Source organism: Salmo salar, chromosome 05 (genome assembly GCF_965601325.2).
Source record: "Salmo salar chromosome 05, fSalSal1, whole genome shotgun sequence".
NCBI classification, from domain to species: Eukaryota; Metazoa; Chordata; class Actinopteri; order Salmoniformes; family Salmonidae; genus Salmo; species Salmo salar.
The window spans coordinates 41,237,362-41,260,935 of NC_138295.1; the positions used below are offsets into that span (position 1 = coordinate 41,237,362).

Sequence of the window (23,574 nt, forward strand, 5' to 3'; positions counted from 1 at the left end):
AACAGTTCCTGAAACATGTCAATGACCTGATGCATGGCCTCTACAGCAGTGCTTCGCCACACACTCAGTTACCAGTGACCTATTTTGGCACATCCCAGTGAAAGGAGAGAGCAGAAGCACCCTTCCTTAAATCCATAGTCATTGCCAGTAAGTTGTTGTCAAAATGTTATTTTCTCTTCTGTTTGATACTTTTTCCCCCATATGCATCATGTCTCACAGACTGGATTCCCCAAGAGACATTCTATTCAGCTGCCTATGATTACCTGATTGTACACACTTAAAAAAAAAAGGTGGTATCTAGAACCTAAAATGGTTTATCAGCTGTCCCCATAGGAAAACCCTTTGAAGAATCTTTTTTGGTTCCAGGTTCAATTTACAACCCTTTCCACAGAGGGTTCTACATGGAACTCAATATAGTTCTACCTCAAACCAAAAATGGTAATCTTATGGGTGCATTAGAAGTGTAGTGTAAGGAAATCCAATTGAAATAGCACTGCTTCTGATAATAGAAGTTAGTAAAGTAAACCAAATCCTATTTTAACTCGCAAAACCCTTGTCCTAATTCAACACACACCTCCGTTGGTGAGTCATGTAAAGTTTCCCCCATTTCTCTCTTGCTCATTCTCTGTTGCTCACTCAAACATATGCGCAGTTACAGAGAAGAGGAAGATATTTGCCAATTACATCCATTTCTAACAATGTTTGTTGCAGGAATGATATGATATAATATTTTTATTGTGTCTTTATTGCCTGTTTACACATACTTTAATTGTAGCATTTAGCTGCCAAGCTGTCTTCAATTGGGGGAACCTCTGTACGGGGACAATGTCCTCAGGATTATGGAGCGGTGTGTTTATATAAAGTTTGAATATTACAACATGTATTAGGATTAAACAAAACTTTACCATTTAGAGATTAGTTAAACATTTATCCAACTGTTTAATTTTGATATCCTCTTTCTTAAAATGTTTCAGATTGATGACCAATGAATTAATGTCCCACTTCAATATGAAGGAACAGAGGAGCGAACATACCATTGCTACCACTTTTAGTAGATTCGGACTGTTAAAGATATTTTACTGTACGTTACATTTACATTTGAGTTATTTAGCAGACTCTCTTATCTAGAGTGACTTAGTTAGTGCATTCATCCTAAAATATATATATATATATATATATATATATATGAACAAGTTTCTCTCTTGAAGATATTTCTAAGCTATAACTGCCACAAAATTCTTCGACTAGTACTTTGGAAATACTTTTAGCCAGCTGAGTCCACAAAGTTTCTTCAGGAATGTCCTTTTCTAGTTGTCTTTTAAAATCTCAAAAGTATAAAGTTGTAATGCACCGATTCTCTTCACTGCAGGCATGACTCTTGAAGAGGGCCATGAGGATCTCCAGTACCCCATAACAACACTCTTATTAATCATTCATTGCCTTTTATATATTCTGTGTCCCTGTCTTTCTATGCATGTAGTCTGTGGGTGAATTATAAAACAATTACTGTATGCAGATGTGCAAAAACTTGTGATTTAGATTTGTTTTTCATTTAAAATTTGTTTTCCAAATTAAATGTAAGAATATGTTGCAGATTAACTTTGCATTTGTAGTTCTTTATGATAGCCACATTAGCAGCTAATTAGGATTTAATTTTGAGGTGGTAAATACAGGCGAATATACTGATAAATCACAGTTATCAAAACATCACGCCAGGACAAGCCTACATAAGCACCTTATTTGAAGTGTTTCTGAAATCCCCTATGGGAAAAACTTAATCCGGTAGTTGCAATGTGATGGATTGCATTCGAAAGTATTCAGACCCCTTGACTTTTCCACATTGTTACTTTACAGCCTTATTCAAAAATCTATATTTTTATATTTTTTTAATCCCTCATCAATAAACACAATATCCCATAATGACAAAGCAAAAGCAGGTTTTTATACATTTTTGTAAATGTATAAAAAATACAGAAATGACACATTTACCTAAGAATTCAGACCCTTAACTCAGTACTTTGTTTAAGCACATTTGGCAGTGATTACAGCCTCAAGTGTTCTTGGGTATGACGCTACAAGCTTGGCATACCTGTATTTGGAGAGTTTCTCCCATTCTTCTCTGCAGATCCTCTCAAGCTCTGTCCGGTTAGATGGGGAGCGCCGCTGCACAGCTATTTTCTGGAATGCTTGATTGGGTTCAAGTCTGGGCTCTGGCTGGGCCACTCAAGGACATTCAGAGACTTGTCCTGAAGCCACTCCTGTGTTGTCTTGGCTGTGTGCTTAGGGTCGTTGTCCTGTTGGAAGGTTAACCTTCACCCAAGTCAAAGGGTCCTGAGCGCTGTGGAGCAGGTTTTCATCAAATATCTCTCTGTACTTTGCTCCATTCATCTTTCCCTCGATCCTGACTAGTTTCCCAATCCCTACCGCTGAAAAACATCCCCAGAGCATGATGCTGCCACCACCATGCTTCACCGTAGGGATGGTGCTCCGTCAGAGGGACTAACGGGTTCTTGGTCACCTCCATGGCCAAGGCCCTTCTCCCCCAATTGCTCCGTTTGGCCAGGTGGCCAGCTCTAGGAAGAGTCTTGGTGGTTCCAAACTTCTTCCATTTAAGAATGATGGAGGCCACTGTGTTCTTGGGGACCTTCAATGCTGCAGAAATGTTTTGGTACCCTTCTGCAGATCTGTGCCTTGACACAATTCTGTCTCGGAGCTCTACAGACAATTCCTTTGACCTCATGGCTTGGTTTTTGCTCTGACATGCACTGTCAACTGTGGGACCTCATATAGACATGTGTGCGAGATGTGTGCGTTTCCAAATCATGTCCAATCAATTTAATTTACCACAGGTGGACTCCAATCAAGTTGTAGAAACATCTCAAGGATGATCAATGGAAACAGGATGCACATGAGCTCAATTTCGAGTCTCATAGCAAAGGGTCTGAATACTTATGTAAATAAAGTATTTCTGTTTTTAATTTTCTTTAAATTATCAAAATGGGGTATTGTATGTAGATTGATGAGGATTTCATCTATTGTCAAAGGGTCTGAATACTTTCCACAGGGAAGTATAAATGCGAGGAGGATCAAAACTCATATGTACATTGTTACAGTACAAATGTATTGCCTTTCTGTTGCATATGTCACTGCTTCTCTTATGTCCCTCATGCAGAATTAAAAGCAGTCACTAATTCTAGTTCATGAACTGTCACAAACCATTCATGTGTTGTTAGATCTAGTAGTGTAATCTTAATGATTTGTTTTTTTTATCCTTAATTGTGGTATGGATCTGTGAGATTGGCTGTGTTGAATACTTCTGCATTCCTTCCCTTGTCTTCCTCCAAGATGACTCCAGTTTGTCTGAAAAGCAAAAGATGCAAGTTCTAGGACCGTATCCACAAAACGCCTCAAAGTCAGAATGCCAATATAGGATCAGTGTAGCCTTTTCTATGGACAGATCCTAGATAAGCACTTCTATTCTGAGATTTGTAGATACGGGCCCCAATGCTCTGCCCTATGAAATCCAATGTCTGAGAAATGCACTTTTTAACGGTTAGTGAAATCTACTGGAGGAGTACATCACACTATCAACAACACTACCTCTGACTCCTTCTGATTGTGACCAATTCTTACTGTCTGATGCAATTAAATCTTTCTACAGGTTTGTACAAACCTTAGAAATCTCCACTGTCCAGTTTTTGATGACTGCGCTCCATGTCTGAAAAGGAAAAGTAGAATTGTCAACAGGTCCCTACACACCTGCTTAAGTGGTGTGTAGTATTGATCTGTTAAGACTGTTGTGTAATTGCCATTGGCCCGGTTCAGAAATAGTCGGCAGATATACGAATCAGGTCGGTGCAGGCTCCCTGAACCTTCAGTTCAGCAAACACTGCAGTGGTAGAGTCTAAGTTGGGTTTAAAAGACTGGGTATTCTGTCTCCTTAAAGGGAAAATCCACTTTTAATTTACAGTGTTAAATGTCACTATGTGAGAACAACATTTTTTGTGAACAAATGTTTCATTTTGGCGTTATAATAAGGTTGGCAGCAACATGGAAAATCATTGTGGAAATCTTTTGCAGCTCCAGTCGACTACAAAATACACAATGCAATGCTCTCTATGGGCTGGCTGGCTAGCTAGCTACCTAGCAAATGTAGCTACACACAATACCAAAGACAATATCAGCATGTAAAGTAGCTAGTTAGCTGTAAAATCGACTAAACAAACTGTACTATCAATTTAGGAGTCTACAATTTCACCATGTTCAACCTACAGAATGTTGTGCCTCACAGTGGCGCAGCAGTCTAAGGCACTGCATCTCAAACTAGAGGTGTCACTACAGACCCAGGTTCGATTCCAGGCTGTATCACAATCGGCCATGATTGGGAGTCCCATATGGCGGCACACAATTGGCCCAGCGTCGTTAGGGTTTGGCCGGGGTAGGCCGTCATTGTAAATAATAATTAATTCTTAACTGACTTGCATAGTTAAAGGTAACAAAACAAAGTGGAGTCTAACATTTGCAACGGCAGACATACTTTTGATCAAATGGAAAACGTTACCCATGCTATGTCAATAAGCCACATAGACACTTTTCTCAACATATATACTGACTTTGAGAAGGGATTGCGTGATGATTAGCTAAGTATCCGCGTGACGCAGCATGACAACGGGAACGCGATTGGTCGACAGTCTGTTGGGTTGGGCATTATACGTACTTTCAGTCATTGGATTCCTATCTCCTTTCTATAATATCTCTGGCAACTGCACCATGCAATGCACCCTGGATTAAAGAGGCAGACAAATAGGAAACGTGCTAGGCTCTCAGTTAAATTACACATTTCTCGAGGTAGGAATATGGCAAAAATATAATCAATGGCTCACTTGACAGAAGACATTGGACAGTATTGAAATGTGACATGTATGATAGACGTTTTCGCGATCCAAAAGACGTATTCCTATTTACATTTAAGTCATTTAGCAGACGCTCTTATCCAGAGCGACTTACAGTAGTGAATACATTTCATACATTTTTTTTCCCTTCCGTACTGGTCCCCCGTGGGAATCGAACCCACAACCCTGGCATTGCAAACACCATGCTCTACCAACTGAGCCACACGGGACCGGTTTGTGGTTAACTTCCAGCCGGTCTATTAACTTCCAGTGAGAGGCTTTATCACGGTGTTACGTCATACAGGACGGATTTCTGCCTGCTTGAACGCCAATAACTCAGATAAACATGAAATGACCCAGGGAATCGATAGAACATCACTCGGAGACGCACAAAAACAATATAATATTCAAAATGGGTGAACCTTTCCTTTAAGTATAATAAATGTATACTATACAACTGTGTAAATGTATTGTGATAAGTCAAGGCTATAGGGTAAGTGCTCCAGTCACCTGTGAGAATGTGGTGTATCCTGTCTGCCACCAAGTCTGCATCCTCCATACTGAAGCACATGGGAGGTTTAAACTTGACAATGTTCTCCCAGGGGCCGTCTGTACTGACACAGATATAATCCTCTTTCAGTCTGGAATGGGAGAAGAGACCAAAGGATATTTCCGCTTACAGGTTCTGTTCTAAAAGTAATGCAAAGATTCATACCAAAATAAGAATAGTGTTAACTCTTCACTGAATTGTGACTGCAGCAAACACTGACACACTTTGATATGATTGTATAGTTGTTGCTTCACAAGGCCTCGTAGCAGTGAATGACCAGTCTGACCCCACACCTTCTGACAACTTGCGCTGCTGCGTCTGTAGCTGGGGTTCTCTGTTCTTTGTCGATGACCATCTCCAAGCCCACAAACAGCCCCACTCCACTGCCAAGAGTAAACACAAAGCCAGTTATTGTATACTGTCTTCAGCCAGTATCTCAGAATGGATCATGCTGTAGACTAGAGAGTATGAGGTTGACGGCAAGGTCATATGTGAGTAGTTATTATAGAGACATTCCCTTCACGTAATCCACGTCATAGGCCACCTACCGGACGTCTCCAATGATTGGATGTTTGGTCTGTAGCTGTGTCAGCCGGTCCAATAAGTGTCCTCCTACTCTTGAGGAGTTCCCCCTCAGGTCCTCCTTCTCAATCACGTCTAGGACAGCCAGGCCGATGGCACACGACACTGGGTTACCGCCAAACTGCACAGTCACAGGAGAACCACAAACCATGATTAGGGATGAGACTCCTAATATGAGTTACACATATACACCATGAATGTTTGTGCACGGTTAACATTATTTAATAGGCAGAATATAGGTTGTAACAGCCACCAGTTTCTCACTGTATTGAAGTACTCCACTCCGTTGGCTGTGAAGGCGCCAGCGATCTCCGCTGTGGTTGCTACACATGACAGGGGATGTCCGTTGCCCATCGGCTTGCCCATAGTCACTATGTCAGGGCTAAAATCCTCACCCTGCAGCTGGAAGGCCCAGAAATGGCTCCCCACACGCCCAAAACCTGTTTGCACCTCGTCTGCCACAAACACTCCGCCTGCAGAGCGCACGTATCTGTCGAGACAGAGTGATACCAACACTCACTGTCACATGTCAAAGATAAAAGCGATAGCTTTTACTATCATAATGGCCTCAATCCTAACTCAAATTAGGATTTGGCTCTTTGTCCTTTTCTTCACAGATGAGAAAATGGTAAAGTATAATAGTGCACTAATATTTTATGCTCAGAGGCAGTACCTACTCTGCTACTTTAGTTGAGTATCCCTTGGGCAAGAGGATTTGGCCTGCAACACTGGGCAATGACTCGGCAAAAAATGCTGAAACCTGTAGGTTGCAAGTCAGTTTTGAGTTATTAAACACAAAGAATTAGTACAATACTTATGAACATTGTTATTACCCTGTTACTACACTAATCAGCATTACACCCTGCTCGGTGTCCAAATTGAGACTATTTTCGAACATTCCTTCTCCATGCAAAACCTATTGTATTTACTGTACCTTGCGACCTTTTTGGTGAACCTTGTCTATCACATCCTTCACAGTATCTGCATATGCCTGGGCTGGGTTGGGATGGTCCTCTCTGAATATACCTCTATAGGTGTCTGGTATGGGTGCCTGTAAGGATTAAATGGGAAAATTACAATTTTAGCTTTTTGTAGCACACGCCAAAAAATAGAGGCATGCGATATGTATCTCCTTACACACCACGTGAACCCACTCTTTCTGTCCTGTCAGCTTCTGGAACTTGTACGGACTGATATCGATGAGCGAAGTCAGGTGCCCATGATATGCACTAGTATGGAGGAAGAGGGGAAAAGAGGAAGAAGTACATTTAGAGAAGATATCTACTGAGATTAGTAGTTTTTTTTCTGTGATATGTGAGAAACCTTACTGTTCAAGCACAATGACGTCTTCATGTTGGGTGTACTGGTGGGCCAAGCGTAGTGCCAGATCATTGGCCTCTGAACTGTTGGGAGACATATATATTACATTATTCTTCCTATATCTTAGGCGGATGTCATTGGGGCTGTGCTTCAGGAGGAAGTCATAGGTTGTAGGACATGGTGTCTTACCCTGAGTTGACAAAATAGAAGACACACAGCTTGTCGGGCAGAGTGGCAGCGAGGCGGTCGGCATACTGAACTATATTGTCGTGAAGGAAGCGCGAATTGGCATTCAGAAGCTCCATCTGCGTTGTGGCTGCTTGTGTGATGCTGGGATGACAGTGACCCACTGTAGGTGCATAGGTGCAACAACAATCCAACGTTCCCATCGTTTCGTTACATACACTTACCACTAGGAGGTACTATCATTTTGATTATGTTGTGGTACTACTGTAATGTTCAAAGGGCTTTGGACTGTGTCCCTTGCTCTCTCAAAATATTATTCACCAAATACAACAGAATATTTATCAAATCAGATGCATTAAAATAACGTCACCAATAGAGAGCAACAGTAATGGCATCTTTTTGTAGGCACTAACTCCGCCATGGTTTGTTGAACAAAGCCTATGGGAAAATGTATGGAGTTTTTGGATAAATTCCGAAAATAAGGTCTGTGGTAAATACAGGCTTAGGAGATCTTAAACGTTTTGTTCTATTAGATCATCTTCATCAGGTCACTTTTGGTGAATTTTCAAGCATTTACCCAGAGGGCATACGACATGATAAAGACGGCTTTTACTAGTTGAAATCTGGTCGGGACATCTTATAACCAGATCACAACCAGATTAAGACGCATTTTTGACGTATGAAAAAAAAAAAAAACATCTTATGTTGGTTGATATCGGGTTTTTGGTTGAAATCTGACTGAAATACTGACCAGTTATCTAAATGCGACTCAATGAAAAGACATCAATCTATATAAACATGGGCATAGTGTTTGTGGGCCATGAACCCATTGAATATAAGACAATAGAAGCATTACAATTATTACAGTTGGACTAATGTTCTTTTTCAGCAGGGTTTGCATGATTCAGACCGGGCAGAATAATATTACTCTGGGCTCCGGATATTTCTACCCGGGCCGAGTCCAATTCAGCTTATCTGGCCCGATTAACTTTTTCACGAGTAGGGCCATTTAAGGTTTTTATTTGGCAGGTGTTGAAAGTAGGGCCGTTAAAATGCAGTACAGTGAAATAATGGTTGTTTAATTAATGATATCTGGTAGCTTGTTGTGTGTGTTGGCTTCTAATGGTCATTTTTCATTTGTGTTAGCTAATTGCACTGTTTATTGTGCTGCACATTTTCTCCACTGAATTCTATTTGGAAGTTCTATTATGACTACCTATTTATTTAAGAAATAAAACATAAGCCTGTCTTTTATTTCAAAAGCATACTACAATCCACCAGGATTTATAAAGCCCTACTTTTAATCGCAATTATTTCCACAACTAATTAGTCTAAAATTATTCCACCTGAATTTGACCCTGAAAATATGGCTATTATATTTTTCCTTAAAGGCTATAAGCAATTCACATAATGCGTGCAGTAATAAATGTTTTATTTCAGTAGCTAAATAAGGAGGCAGGCATATCAGTTCCAGTTAAAAGTTGGATGGGAATCTGTGCCTTGCGCGCAGTAATGTACACAAAAAACTTCTAAAAGATTTTACTGCTAAGTGGTAGTCCCTGTTCTCCTGCATTATTGTTTTACTTTTGTAGGTAAAGGGGCATTTTGTTGGGGGGAAGAACGTCAAGGAATAATTAGCTAGCTTGCTAACTAACTAACACAGCTGGCTAATTTTAACTAGCTAACATTAGCTCTCCAGCTAATCCTCCATGGATATGGTAAGTTTTCATTTTTACCTGTTGTGGGTGTTGGTTGTAGCTAGCTTGCAAACAGATTGACATTTTAATATCTGTTCAATTAATAATAGCAAATGTGTGTGTGTGTGTATTCTCTGCGCGTGTCTGTGAGAGAGATGATCACAATAACTTTAGAAAAGATTGTCATGTCAAAGTTGTCATGCTTGCAATGTGTGTGTGTTCTGTATGAGAGAGGAGGGGAGAGATGATGATTGTGATCACAATCACGTATAGAAAAGATTGTCATCATGTCAATATTTTGTCATGCTAGCTATGTGAGTGTGTGAGAGAGAGATGGTACATGAATACACATAGGAAACATTGATTGTGTGTGAGACAGTAAGATAGCTTCATTCTTGAAATGTGTACCCCCAATATGGATGTGAAGATTTTCTTGATTCATTTTTATTTAACCTTTATTTAACTAGGCAAGTCAGTTAAGAACAAATTCTTATTTTACCTACCCCGGCTAACCCCTCCCATAAACCGGACGATGCTGAGCCAATTGTGCGCCACCCTAATGTACTCCCGATCACGGCCGGTTATGATACAGCCCAGGCTCGAACCAGGGTCTCTCGGGAGCCCATTCATCAGAGATCCTTCTATTTTTGTGTATTTTGTATTTGACAATACAAATCATTTTGCCTATCCCTGCTCCCCCTTTTCAATTCTTTATTATTTTTTTGCAGGAATCTTCTAGCTTGGATGGAAGGATGGAGGAGTGAACAAAGGGAAGGAGTACTGAAGTTATCCAGCCTGCTGACTAAGAAACGTAATTAGCCTATGTTTTGTTGCCTAGCACTCTATCCATCTGCCTGACTGCCAGATTGCTGAGGGGCAACATAGTCAATGTACTTGCTAGGCTACATCTAACTTAGTGAAGAGCTTAGGCAATGGTTAATCATGATTCATCTTTGTCTTTACAGCTCCTGAAACATGTCAATGACCTGATGTATGGGGTCTACAACAGTTACCAGTGACCTATTCTGCCACATCCCAGTGAAAGGAGAGAGCAGAACCACCTCTCCTTAAACCCATAGTCATTGACAGTAAGTTGTGTGCTAGATGTTATTTTGTCTTCTGTTTGATATATTTTGTCTTCTGTTTGATACTTTTTTTCTCTGGATTAGGTCTCACTGAGACTGGATTACCCAAGAGACATGCTATTCAGCTTTCCATGATTGCCTAATCTTACACTTTTGAAAAAATAGGTGGTATCTAGAACCTAAAACGGTTTATCTGTTGTCCCTATAGGAAAACCTTTTGAAGAACACTTTTTGGTTCCAGGTAGAACCCCTTGGTTCCAGGTAGAACTATGTTGGATTCCATGTAGAACCCTTTCTTCAGAGGGTTCTACATGGAACGCAAAAGGGTTATACCTGAAACGCAAAATGGTTCTACCTGGAACCAAAAAGGGTTCTCCTATGGGGAAAGCCGAAGAACCCTTTTGGAACCTTTTTTTTTCTAAGAGTGTAGCGTAAGTAAATCCAATTGAAATAGCTTCTAATAACATATGTTTGTAAAGCAAATAAAATCCAATTTTAACTCCCCCTTCTTTTTTTTTCAGTTGCAAAACCTGTGTCCTGATCAACAGACACCTCCCTTGGTGAGTCATGTATAGTTTCTCACATTTCTCTCTTGCTCATTCTCCTCGCTCACTCAAACATGTGCGCAGTTGCAGAGAAGAGGAAGAGATTTGCCAATTACAGTGCATTCGGAAAGTATTCAGACACCTTGACTTGTTCCACATTTTGTTACCTTACAGCCTTATTCTAAAATGGATTAAACCACTTTTTCCCTCCCTCAATATATACACAATACCCCATAATGACAAAGCAAACACTGTTTTTTAGAATTTTTTGCATTTTATTAAAATAAAAAATAAAAAACGGAAATAGCAGATTTACATAAGTATTCAGACCCTTTACTCAGTAAAGGCAGTGATTACAGCCTCAAGTTTTCTTGGGTATAATGCTACAAGCTTGGCACACCTGTATTTGCGGAGTTTCTCCCATTCTTCTCTGCAGATCCTCTCATGCTCTGTCAGGTTGGATGGGGAGCATTGCACAGCTATTTTCAGGTCTCTCCAGAGATGTTCTATTGGGTTCAAGTCTGGGCTCTGGTTGGGCCACTCAAGGACATTCAGAGACTTGTTCTGAAGCCACTGCTGCATTGTCTTGGCTGTGTGCTTAGGGTCATTGTCCTGTTGGAAGTTGAACCTTTGCCCCAGTCTGAGGTCCTGAGTGCTTTAGAGCCGGTTTTCATCAAGGATCTCTCTGTACTTTGCTCCGTTCATCTTTCCCTCGATTCTGACAAGATGGTTGTCCTTCTGGAAGGTTCTCCCATCTCCACAGAGGAACTCTGTAGCTCTGTCAGAGTGACCATCGGGTTCTTGGTCACCTCCCTAACCAAGGCCCTTTTCCCCCGATTGCTCAGTTTGGCCGGGCGGCCAGCTATAGGAAGAGTATTGGTGGTTCCAAACTTCTTCCATTTAAGAATGATGGAGGCCACTGTGTTCATGGGAACCTTCAATGCTGCAGAATATTTTTGGTACCGTTCCCCAGTTCTGTGCCTCGACACAATTCTGTCTCTGAGTTCTACATACAATTCCTTTGACCCCATGGCTTGGTTTTTACTCTGACATACACTGTCAACTGTGGGACTTTATATAGACAGGTGTGTGCCTTTCCAAATCATGTCCAATCAATTGAATTTACCACAGGTGGACTCCCAATAAAGTTGTAGAAACATCAAGGATGATCAATGGAAACAGGATGCATCTGAGCTCAATGTTGAGTCTCATAGCAAAGGGTCTGAATACTTATGTAAATAAGGTATTTCTGTTTTTTACTTGCAATAAATTAGCAAAAAATTCTAAAAACCTGTTTTCACTTTGTCATTTTGGGGTATTTGTGTGTAGATTGATGAGGAAAAATGTTTATTTAATACATTTTAGAATAAGGCTGTAACGTAACAAAATGTGGAAAAAGTCAAGGGGTCTGAATACTTTCCGATTGAACTGTACACCCATTTCTAACAATGTTATAATGGCGATTCTGATCCAACCATAAATTCATACACTGTGCCCCTGGCCTGATAGGATGGAAGTTCAACATGTAGCTCGATTTGCCAATTACACCCATTTCTAACAATGTTTGTTGCAGGAATGATATGACAGACATAACCTTTGAACAAGATTATATTTGATTGTCTCTTTATTACCTCTTTACACGTACTTTAAATGTTGCATTTAGCTTTCTTTTCTTAAGACTGCCAAGCTGTCTTCAATTGGGGGAACCTTTGTCCGGGACAATGTCCTCAGGATTATGGAGCGGTGTGTTTCTATAAAGTTGTTTGAATATTAAACATGTATTAGGATTAAGCAAAACTTTATCATTTGGAGATGAGTTAAAAATGGTAATTATACAACTACTGTGTCATTTTGATATCCTCTTTCTTAAAATGTTTCAGATTGATGACCAATGAATTAATGTCCCACTTCAATATGAAGTAACAGAGGAGTGAACATGCCTTTGCTACCACTTTTAGTAGATTCAGACTGTTAAATATATTTTACTGTGCGTTATTGTTATGTACTGACCTGCATGCCCACATTATGCCAATCATTAATTTATTTTATTTTTATGCTTACAGTAAGTGTCATGAACAGACAGAAAAATCAGGAGCTTGGTGTGTTGCAGGCCCTCTGGAAAGGCTTTAAATATGCCCCTGAATGCCGTGGTGGAGAAGGACGCAAAGTATGTATATGAGCAAGTTGCTCTTTTTTTGAAGACATCTCTAAGCTAAAACTGCCACAAAATCGTTTAACTAGTACCATGGAAATATTTTTAGCCAGCTGAGTCCACCAAGTTACATCAAGAATGTCCTTTTCTAGTTGTCTTTTAAAATCTCAAATGTATAAAGTTGTAATGCACCGATTCTCTTCACTGCAGAGCTGACCCATCGCACGACTCTTGAAGAGGGCCACTACGCTCCAGATCACCTTCTGCGCTCAGAGGTCCTTGATGACAACCTACCCCATCACACCACTCCGTATGAATCACTAATCAAATAAAACAATAGGCCTTTATATAGTCTGTGTCCCAGTCTTTCTGTGCATGCAGTTAATGTCTGTGGGTGAATTATGAAAAAATGACTGTATGCAGATGTGCAAAGAATTGTGATAATAGATTTGTTTGTGCCATTGCTTGATCTATTTTAAAATGTAAGAATATGTTGCGGATTAACTTTAATTGGTGACTATGGAAACACATAGAAATGTAATGAACAATGTTTTCAATGTCCTACTTTATCCTCTGCAATACTTTTTACAGTAAACTTAGAAAAAAAGGTGCTATCCAGAACCTAAAAGGGTTATTCGGCTGTCCCCATAGGATAACCTTTTTGGTTCCAGGTAGAACCCTTTTGAGTTCTAAGTAGGACCCTTTCCACGGTTCTACATGGAACCCAAAAGGGTTATACGTGGAACCCAAAAGCCTTCTCCCTAGAACCAAAAAGAGTACAGCTGAAGAACCCTTTTGGGACCTATTTTTCTAAGAGTATAGGTAATACACTGTAGTCAGGTGGTCATTACCAGGTTATGATGCGGTGTTAACCTCAGACCTTATTTTCGGCGTTTAACTTTATTCCAAAACTATTCATTTCCCATTAATTTTGCACATAGGAATGGCTGAACGATCCTGAGGTATATCATTTCCGATTTGTTGTACTACAAGTTGGCGAGCTCTATTTATGTGTTTCTTACCGTGCTGAACGTTGCTGATACAGTCCAAGTACCGCTTGCCATTTTCATCATACAAATACTGTCCTCTGGCTCTGACTATCTTCACGGGATCGTCTGAATAGAAGAGTCTGCAAGACTGCCTAGGAGAGACATAATTTCAACCATTTTATATGTCAGTGAATAATTTCATACGAGGGCCAAACGTTGTTGCTGCCAGTTTGAGTTTCTTCAAGTCATGCACAGTTACATACCCAATCAGTTTCTTTCGCATTGCAAGAGTCTCTTTTTTCCTGAACATTTCCAACGCCATTTTCACTGCGTTTCTCTTAGTTTGTATTAATAAATTTAACTCCAGATTTTAGTTGTTTTATCCGTCATTACAACTTTCTGAAGAAATCACGTGGATTTTCATAACTGCGCATGCGTCTGTCTGAATGACGTGGATGCATTCTGGATTATAATTTTTATATATATATGTGTGTGTGTGTGTGTCTGTCTTTTTGTGTGAAAACTATCATTTTAGTTTTCTTTCCCATGCAAAAACTTGTACTTAATTCACAGCACCTCATATTCACGAAAATTTGACAAACTACACTACCCAGAGTTCAAAACATGTTTTTGTCGAGAGCTGGGATCCCGCCGGGCACATTAATTTCCAAAATGACTAATAAAAACTGTGGTAGTGGCAAAAGACCAACCCAACCGACACATTGCTAACCTATTATCACAGAAAAATGCTGTACAGTACTCAATGCGTTTTTCTTTAGAATACTTTCTGTCAACTGTTTTTTTTCTACTTTCAGAAGAATGGGGGGGTGATTTTGAAGAATCAAAAAGCAAAACTTTTTCACGTTTAAGATTTACATTTAATTTTGGAGACGATATATAGTTAATTCCTAGATGGATTGTGATATAAATAGATTTTGTGTAATAAAGATACAAGCATGTTAGACGTTTCAACCACCCCTTTTTAATGGTTTATTCCGATGGCTATATATTCAGTGCAAGGCCATCAACTACCCCGTGCTGCTTTCGGTTGCTAAGGAGACACGGTGGGCAGGTAAATTAATAATCGAGCTAGCTACAAAGCAGTCTTGTGTTGCTGTCAATAATCAACGTCATTTTAAGCTACATTTATTATACCGATATGTACATTAATTCAGATACGTTGACAATTAGATGCGTAAGCATGACAACATAGAAAACTAGCGGAGTGATAAGCCGGACTGTCAGTTCCCACGGGTTGAATGCTAGCTAAAGTTAGCTAGACTTGAGTCGGCTTGCTAGCTAACTAGGTGGTTGTCAAGTTAACGTTATCTGACCTGGACAGCTAATGTAGGCCAAATGAATAACCGCTAGCTTAGCTAGACATGCTTGTGGTAATACTGCAATTTGTTAGCCAACACTGACCGGCTAGTTTGTCTGAACTTGCAAACTGTTACGTTTAATTACTAGCCAGCTGCCTGGTTGGCCCACCACACAGACCGTATTACTGCTGGCTAATGGTAACTAGCTAATTGCTCTCGTAGCCATCATTAATTAGCCTCTAAGCTTCGTATTTGGGATGATGACCATATCTAACGTCATAAATGTGCAAGTTGCTTGCAAACTGGCACCATGCCATATTACTACTAGTTAGCCTATTTATATTAGCAAGCACCAGTCCAATTGGTCACATAATTTGTTGTAGCGTTAGTAGGCTAGCTTGCCTACTACTAGGTAAGTAGTTACTAGCTAGATCAGAAGATGGAGACCTCTGAGCTGACCACAAGTGTGTCGGTTTACCAAGCACTCCTATTATTGATTTGAGACTTTCTTTGCTTAACTTCCAAAAACAGTTGCCTGTTAAGTTTTGCAAGCTTTAACATCTTTCTCAACATGTTGAGGTTCAGTTAGGGTAACTGTATGGGTTTGTCAGTGAGTGGAACACGTGTGCCATTTAAACAACTTCTTATTATTAAAATTACCATGCACGTCTTAGTCACTAGCATTTGTAATTGTTTTGATATGTTTGACATTTAAAGTGTATTGGTGATGATTCTCCCACAAACTAAGTCCAGTCAAGAACTTATTAAGTTAGCTTATCTGTCAAATGGCTCGTCCATGGCACCAGCTTTTAAGTTGTATTTAGTGTTGCGTTTTTCATGTGCTGTTGAATTAACTTGCCACATGGAAACTAAGTCCCTGTAGGCCACATAGCCGCCTAAGCACTTAAAGCAACAGTGGCTAGTAGGTGGGGGTAACTCCCCAAAGTTCCCAAAACCAGAAAGAGACCTCTGTCACCCACATTGGGAGAACTACATAGGCAGTTGGAAGTGGTTTATCAATTGTTGGTTTTTATAACTTTTGGTTTCGTTGTGCACAATAATTATACAGAAGAGTGCAAAGGTTGCAATGACTAGTCAAGTGTTGTATCTGGGCCGGTCTTATTTGGTGTGGGACTTTGTATAGCAGAGAATCAATGTGTTCCCATAGGGTGTGTCTAGTTTCAATACCTGTTACATTTGTTTTAAAGCTGACTGACTCTGGCATTTGCATGGGGGAAAAATGCATGGTGTGGAATGTGTCGGTGGACAAAACAAACTGGCACCTTGATTTGCTTGTCACTGCATGGTGCTTAGTTGTGCTCGGGTCCTTTTATGCATATTTTGTTTTCTTTGCCTTGGTCATTTTAAGGTCCTTCTAGTCCCATTTTCCACTTTCTCTTCCCCCTTTTGTCTGGCTCAGAGTGGGCATGGCATGCCTATGGCCCCAATCCCCCTCCGTTTCACACACTTCCCCCATCCTCCCCCTCTTTTCCTCCTCTCGCTCTCCCTCCCCCTCCATTCTCCTCACAGCCCTCGACAAGGGCCACACTATTAGCACTCACTTTGAATTGGACCCACTTGACTATAATGTGCCTTGGTATTGTCCTGAACTCAATGTAACAGTCTAGCTTCCGTCCCTCTCCTCACCCCTACCTGGGCTCGAACCAGGGACCCTCTGCACACGTCAACAACTGACACTCACGAAGCATCGTTACTCATCGCGCCACAAAAGCCGCGGCCCTTGTGGAGCAAGGGGAACAACTACTTCAGGTCTCAGTGCGAGTGACGTCACCTGATTGAAACGCTATTAGAGCGCACCACCGCTAACTAACTAGCCATTTCACGTCGGTAACATCTGTGCAACTAATAAATTATTTTGTTTATATTCTTACATTGCAGAAAACATTAATTTTCTTTGTATCGGATTTGTGTTCTTCACATCGCATTTTCAGGTTGCACTTCTGCTGTTACTTTGCGTACCTTTCATCTCTGAGGCAGGAGCTAGCCTATGTCCTAGTATGTGTCCTATAACTCTTATCTGGCAAGGCAGAACGCTCATTAGGGCGGTGATCACTCTTCCTCCTTTTGGTCTTCTCACAAAACGGTGTCAAAATGGCTGCATATGAGTTTTGCATGCTTGTAAGAGGGAGAACAAATTACAAGTACAGTAAGTATCTTGACACTTTATGATGTGCACATTCCTGGTATTACCCAACGCAAAGATGTGGGATTAACAGGAAATTGACTTGCACACCCAATTATTCTGTATCCATGATGCTCAGATTGATGTGCTAATCCAATCCCTGGTAAAATAAATCATTTGAGTATGGTCTACTACTCGGCATTAAAATGTGCATGCTCTGCTTACTGTTTCCCTGTTCAGGTAGGATGATGAAGCTGTTGATGACATTGTCTCAGTGAGGTTGGAAGGGTCAGTCTGGCCGGTTGAGGTGGGGAGGGGACACCACTAACCTCCCCAGCAGTCTGACGGACTGACAAACACCACCCCTTCCTCATTGGCATCAGCGTGTCACCATGGTGACGCTCATCACAGAACAACTCCGCAGACAGAATCTGGAGGAGCCCCCTTACCGCAGGGCTTTCTCTCTTAATGTGGTGAGCATGCCATGTGATACAGACTAGCTGTTTTGTAGCGCTTCTTCTATGAGGAATTACCATTGCTATAAATCCCTTATCTTTGTTTCAGTCGTTGCCTGAAGTGGGTTCTAGCCCCACGGTGTGTTGGCGCGGGTATGGGTTGAATCCAGGTAAGGATCCATTAATTCCTGAAACTTTTATGAAGGTGTCTCATTCAAAGCTCCCACTAAAACATTAACTTGGAAGGGCCAACATTAAGTCATGTTTTTTGTTTGTTTCACTTCCACAGAGAGCAGTTGGTCTATGTTCCCATCCTCCAAGACCCATCTGCAGGATGCCGCCTCTGTCCTGTCCTCCCTGGACCCCCTAGGAACCCCTCTCCCCAGCACCTCTGCGACAAACATGTCCCTACAGAGCTCCCCGCCGCTACCCCCTCCTCCCCCCAAACGCCACTGTCGCTCCCTGTCCGTCCCTGAGGACCTGTCCCGCTGCCGCACCCCCTGGCGCCCTAGCGCCTCCAAGATCTGGACCCCCGTCAAGCGCCGCTGCCACAGCGGTGGGGGGGTGGCCGGCATGGGGGTTGGCTCCTTGGTGGGCTCTGTACCCCTCCGAGGCCCCAGCTCTTCCCTCACCTCCTCCCTGCACTCCTCCTCCAGTCCCACCTTCTTCAGCCTGGCCCTGTCCCCTGACTCCCCTCTCCCTTGGAGCGTTTCCTGGGACCACTATGACCCGCCCAGGGAGAGCTGCACAGGCTTATTCCCCTCTTCCTGCTCCTCCTCCCCGGCCACGCTGGGTTCCTGTCGTCCCCTGCAGCAGCGCCGCTTCTCCCTGTCCCCTGTGCACATCCTGCCCCCCCAGCCCTCTCCAGCTCTAGCCAGTCGCTACATTGGGATGGAGGCCCCGGCCCCCTCCCCCGCTCCCTCCTCGGCCTGTAGTACCCCGTCGTCCTCAAGGCGTGTCCTGCCCCTCCGTCTCCCACGCTGCCACTCTCAGCCCTGTGATCTACGTAAGCCCGGCCTGAAGCGACGCCATGACCCAGACACGCTCCCCAACTACACCAGGCCCGGCCTTGACTTCAGCAAGATGACTCAGGTGAGCTGGATGGGATGTACATCAGTTTTAAGGCCTATTAAATAAGATAAATGCAATATATAGAGCCAAAAATACACAGCATGCACCATTTTAGTAGAAACTGCTGATAGTTCTCCTTTAGTCAGAGCAAACTTCATTTGCCTGTGAGTGGCAGGAGGCCTGAAGCCCCCCCCCCCCCCCCCCAGCTCTCCTGCCTCTCCCCACAGACCAGAGTGTTTATGTTGGGATCATTAGTGAGGAGAAATGGGCCTCTGGTTCTCTGAATCGCTCTCCCCTCATGAGACAGAACTACTGCTCTCACATTCCTGTCCCAGCCAGACCAGTCTGGATTTGGGTTCAGGGTGTGGTGTTGTTGGGACTGTGCTGCCTGGCTATGTAGGCTCACTGCCCTGACCCGACGTGTATGTGTGTTTTTGGGCTGACCCTTGCATTCCTGTGTCCGGTCGTTGATGCATGACCAATTGCTTGCCCCTATGGACATCTACCACCCAGCCATCTATATTTAACCACTGGATTTGGGTAATGCTACTGACTTCCTGTTCTGAGGAGTGATGTCATCACTTCTCCTTTCTCTTTTGCGGTTTTCTCTCACCCCCAGTTGATTTTTATGGCCTTCTGGGCGTTGGACCTGGGGGGGTGTGACTGAAGCTGCTGCTGGGTTTTGCAGCTGGCTGTGTGTGTGTCCTTGTCATGTTTTAAGATGGTGGGTGGTGGTTTATGAAATGGCTGCCTTTCTGGTGTAAAAAGATAAAGGGACTGCACAGTTGGCTCTGGCTGGGGTCTCGGAGCAGGATGAGGAAATAGCCAGAACATTTGTCCAGACAGTCTGATACATTTGCATATGATTTGCATAGACCGTCCTTAGGTGGACTTTGAGGTTCTCACACAAGGTATTTTGAGTAACCACGGAAAATACTAAAAGCTGTTGAAGTTGTAAGTTTATTAGTTTCATATAAAGCTGATTTTATTTTTGCGCAATGAAGACGCTGCTGTATTATTGTTTTCTTCCATGTCCTGTGTTTTAGATTCGCAGTGGGGAGCCCCTGGTGTGTGGAGCAGCTGTTTGCATGGGTCTGGAGCCTGTTTTAGGGGACTTCAGAGGAACCTTTTCACCTGCAGACCTCCTGGGAAGAACCAGCATTGGACCGCTTAGTGAAAGTGAGGAGGAGGAAGAGAAAATAAATATGGGTGTGCTAGAGGCTGGACACCAGAGTGTGTTTGAAAGAGACTGCACAGAACTGGACTTGAACCTCATTGAGGAGAACTGAAAGAGGTCCCTGGTGCTCTCTGTGTGATTGATATTCATAATCATATCCACAACACACCCACTTTATATAAATGTTTTCAGTGAAGGTAAAATAAATAAATGCACACCCCTGGCTGAGCCCTCAGGAACCTGCTGCCTTCCTAGGGGCCATACCAGGGGCCCTTCATATCACTGGCTAACTGTAGACTAAGAATCAATATTACCATTATTGTAATGCTAGAGAAACTTTGACAACCTCATGTTATTCAGCATTTTGGGACAATGTAATTCTGCGTGACCATACTCTGTGGGTAAATGTGTATACCCAGAAACCCAATGGAGATAAAGGCTAAGAAATGATGATTTCTGAAGGTACAAAATAGGCACTTCTTAATAATCTGGGTAGTTGGTGTACGACTGATAATACCATTATAAAAAAATGATGCAGTTTGGTTTCTATGGTCACTCTTGTCGCCATTGTACATTTCTGAACGTATGGTCAGTTGCGTTGCTGATTGAAGGCCTCTGAAAATGTTACACAAGCAGAAGCCTGCACACACATCTGTTTTCATGGGTGTATTACTACTACTTTCTGATGCGTTTGATTTGGCCCTGTTGAATACCCACACCAGTAAAGGGAAACAAAGAGGGACACGTGCTTTCCTCAGCTGGCGAATGGATCTTTACTGCTTTCTTTCCCCATACTTCTTGGACAATAATGCATTCATTTGTTCTCCAAACCACTTATCCACCATTGGAAGAAATCAACATTGTACATTCATCATGCCTTAAGCTCACTATAAAAATAAGCTGTTGCTGTTTTTTGTTCATAACATCCAGATGTTTTCTTCTTGGTTGCCCATAGAAATGGAACCTAGATTCTACATTCTATTTCTTTGGTCTCTCCATTCTCTGTTTCCCACTAATGAACAGATCAAACTTGCACTGTAATAGGATTTGAATAATTGACTCATGCTGCAGTTGGATCCTATAGGGCACAATGTAATAATGTACTGTACAGTGGTCACGTGGAAACCATTTTGTGTGAGTGTATGTGTGTGAGAAACCAGTAGCGATGCAAAGGATTGGTGGCCTTTCGGAGAAAATTTTTATTGTATGTTTTCAGATGGAAGTGTCCTCTTACACAATTTGTGTACAAATAAAGTTTATTAGAGAATCATTTTGCAAGAAACCCCCCCCCCTTGTCCTTTGTTTCTTTCAGTGGGAGATTGTTTTAAATTAATAGTTCACCCAAATTACAAAATTACATATTGGTTTCAATACCCTCTAAGCGGTTTCTTTGGTTTAGCTAGCAAATGATAACGGGCTAATGTGATGCTCCATTAGCCGTTACCGTATAGGTACTGTTTGGCGTAGCAGCACAAAGAATTTTCAACCAGCCGTAATTTGGTGATACTATCTTCATTCTCGATTTGGCCATACATGTACCTTCTAAAATGTCTGTGTCCAGTTGCAGGGGGTTTGTTTGAATTTATTAAAATGTGTTTCTCCATGAAGTAATCTAACACCGTGTATGCCGCCATATTGTCTATTTCAAATCTTATCTCATTGATCGAGACAGGTAAGTGTCTTCATGACATGCGGCACTTGGGAGTGAACCCACCTGTCTTAGTCAGTGATTGAAGATTTGAAATAGAAATTATTTACTTATTGCCCCCACCCCCACATAAACTACAATATCTTATTTATCCACCATATTTGGTTTAGCTTCCAAATGATATTATTTGAGCATTTCTGGCACAAATCCCATTCTAGTCATAGGACCGATATTAGCATATCTCATGCATTATGTCCAAATCATTCGAAGGTCTCAAAAAATGTATTTTGAAGCTCAAAAAAAGTAACCTATAGATGATTTGAACATAAGCAGTGCTTGACTTGGGATGGAATAAGTGCAGGAGCTGTCTTTTTCCAAGTCGATCCATTGGACTAACGTTCACCAAAATTCACAAATGACATTATGCTATAGCTATAGAGACCTCTGATTAGTCACTGTTAACGGTTTATACACATTTTCCATGACTTCTCCATGACTTTTAACCAACTTTTCATGACTTACAGTCTACATGAACAAGTAAGCATTATTGGCACTGGAAAGATGCTGTGTCTGATCCCATGCCATTGTGCCTTTGATCAATGCACTTAACCCCCCCACATAGAACTGCACTGTTTGTCACATGTTGTCAACATGTGGTCAACCTTCCGTCTGGAGAGCTTCTGGGTGTGCGTGCTTGGCTTTTGATCCAGCCCTGAAACACCCAAGTCTGCTTATCAAGGTCCTGTTGAGGAGCTGATTTTTAGGCTACAATGTGGTTAATACTATGGTCTTCATAAAAGTATTCCCTCATTCAATAAATCATGGATGAAATGGATAAGGTAGGCTACTTCAATGCACTGTGTCTAACTAGACATGTTTATATATAAGGCTCAAATATGGATTTTTCAGGGGAGATCTATGCACATGCTTAGTTAACTATAGTTAACTAGCGAGATAACTGCTACAAGTTTGATTTTGAATTGACGATCAAGTTAGTCTCTCTGTCATTATTGTATACCTGCTGCTGAAATGTCGCGCTCTCTCTCCTCGGGCAACGGCCCACTCACACTGGCACACAAGGCAGCTTCACAGACATGCACTGAAGGGTCATTCCGATAATGGCTGATATGTAGTTATTTTTATTGGTTGATCATATTTAATAAGTGTGCTTTCATGAATTACATTAAAAACAAGTTTGAAACAAATTCATATGACTTTTCATGACCATACAAACCCAAATTTGACATTTTGGAACAGTGCATATTCAATCTGCGCAATCTCGAACAGCCTACTGTCACGCACAGATTCACAGACCAGTGGCAAATAAACTTGTACAAAGCCGAATCAAGAAAAGAATGCACACTCCCCATGTGTAACCACCCTCGTCCCCAGGACCTCCGCATGTGGCTTCTTCACCTGCGGGATCGTTTGAGACCAGCCACCCAGACAGCTGATGAAACTGAGGAGTATTTCTGTCTGTAATAAAGCTCTTTTGTGGGGAAAACTTGTTCTTACTGGCTGGGCCTGGCTCCCTAGTGTGTGGGCCTGGCTCCCCAGTGGGTGAGCCTATGCCCTCCCAGGCCCACCCATGGCTGCGCCCCTGCCCAGTCATGTGAAATCCATAGATTAGGACTTAATGGAATTATTTCAATTGACTGATTTCCTTATATGAATTGTAACTCAGTAAAATCGTTAAAATTGTTGCATGTTGCATTTATTTTTTTGTACAGTATAATTTGGGTGAACTATCCCTTTAAGATGGG

At 41.8% G+C, this 23,574-nt stretch overlaps 2 protein-coding genes and 1 long non-coding RNA gene across 4 annotated transcripts; 2 read left to right on the top strand and 1 right to left on the bottom strand.

Moving 5' to 3' along the window:
• Positions 1-8: 8 nt before the first annotated feature.
• On the top strand, positions 9-1,599 carry LOC106604918 (uncharacterized). The gene is made up of 2 exons (XR_001328757.3): positions 9-147; positions 1,370-1,599. It is a non-coding gene; the product is annotated as an uncharacterized LOC106604918 (long non-coding RNA).
• On the bottom strand, positions 715-14,457 carry phykpl (5-phosphohydroxy-L-lysine phospho-lyase). Its single transcript, XM_014200055.3, has 13 exons — positions 14,262-14,457; positions 14,032-14,150; positions 7,534-7,693; positions 7,353-7,427; positions 7,166-7,253; positions 6,959-7,075; positions 6,702-6,784; positions 6,289-6,514; positions 5,991-6,145; positions 5,736-5,825; positions 5,403-5,533; positions 3,674-3,718; positions 715-3,360 (listed from the first exon to the last, which is right to left on the bottom strand). The coding sequence occupies exons 1-12, from the start codon at positions 14,318-14,320 to the stop codon at positions 3,675-3,677; spliced, it is 1,347 nt and encodes a 448-aa protein (XP_014055530.1). The 5' UTR covers positions 14,321-14,457; the 3' UTR covers positions 715-3,360; position 3,674.
• On the top strand, positions 12,516-21,433 carry LOC106604921 (protein FAM53C). Of its 2 annotated transcripts, XM_045718253.2 has the most exons (7): positions 12,516-12,683; positions 12,921-13,024; positions 13,220-13,319; positions 17,701-17,933; positions 18,025-18,085; positions 18,205-19,007; positions 20,033-21,433. In XM_045718253.2, exons 4-7 carry the CDS (start codon positions 17,853-17,855, stop codon positions 20,273-20,275), a joined length of 1,188 nt encoding a protein of 395 aa, XP_045574209.1. In that variant the 5' UTR covers positions 12,516-12,683; positions 12,921-13,024; positions 13,220-13,319; positions 17,701-17,852; the 3' UTR covers positions 20,276-21,433. The 2 variants fall into 2 exon arrangements, with proteins under 2 accessions (XP_045574209.1, XP_014055531.1); XM_014200056.3 differs by lacking the exons at positions 12,516-12,683; positions 12,921-13,024; positions 13,220-13,319 and adding an exon at positions 14,968-15,070.
• Positions 21,434-23,574: the final 2,141 nt, after the last annotated feature.

Coding starts and splice junctions, on each gene's coding strand:
- phykpl (XM_014200055.3), bottom strand. CDS start 14,320: ATGGCGTTGGAAATGTTCAGGAAAAAAGAGACTCTTGCAATGCGAAAG. Junction 7,254..7,352: donor GACGTCATTGTGCTTGAACA/GTAAGGTTTCTC, acceptor CCTCCATACTAG/TGCATATCATGGGCACCTGA. Junction 5,534..5,735: donor GCAGCGCAAGTTGTCAGAAG/GTGTGGGGTCAG, acceptor CTCCCATTCCAG/ACTGAAAGAGGATTATATCT.
- LOC106604921 (XM_045718253.2), top strand. CDS start 17,853: ATGGTGACGCTCATCACAGAACAACTCCGCAGACAGAATCTGGAGGAG. Junction 17,934..18,024: donor GGGCTTTCTCTCTTAATGTG/GTGAGCATGCCA, acceptor TCTTTGTTTCAG/TCGTTGCCTGAAGTGGGTTC. Junction 19,008..20,032: donor ACTTCAGCAAGATGACTCAG/GTGAGCTGGATG, acceptor CCTGTGTTTTAG/ATTCGCAGTGGGGAGCCCCT.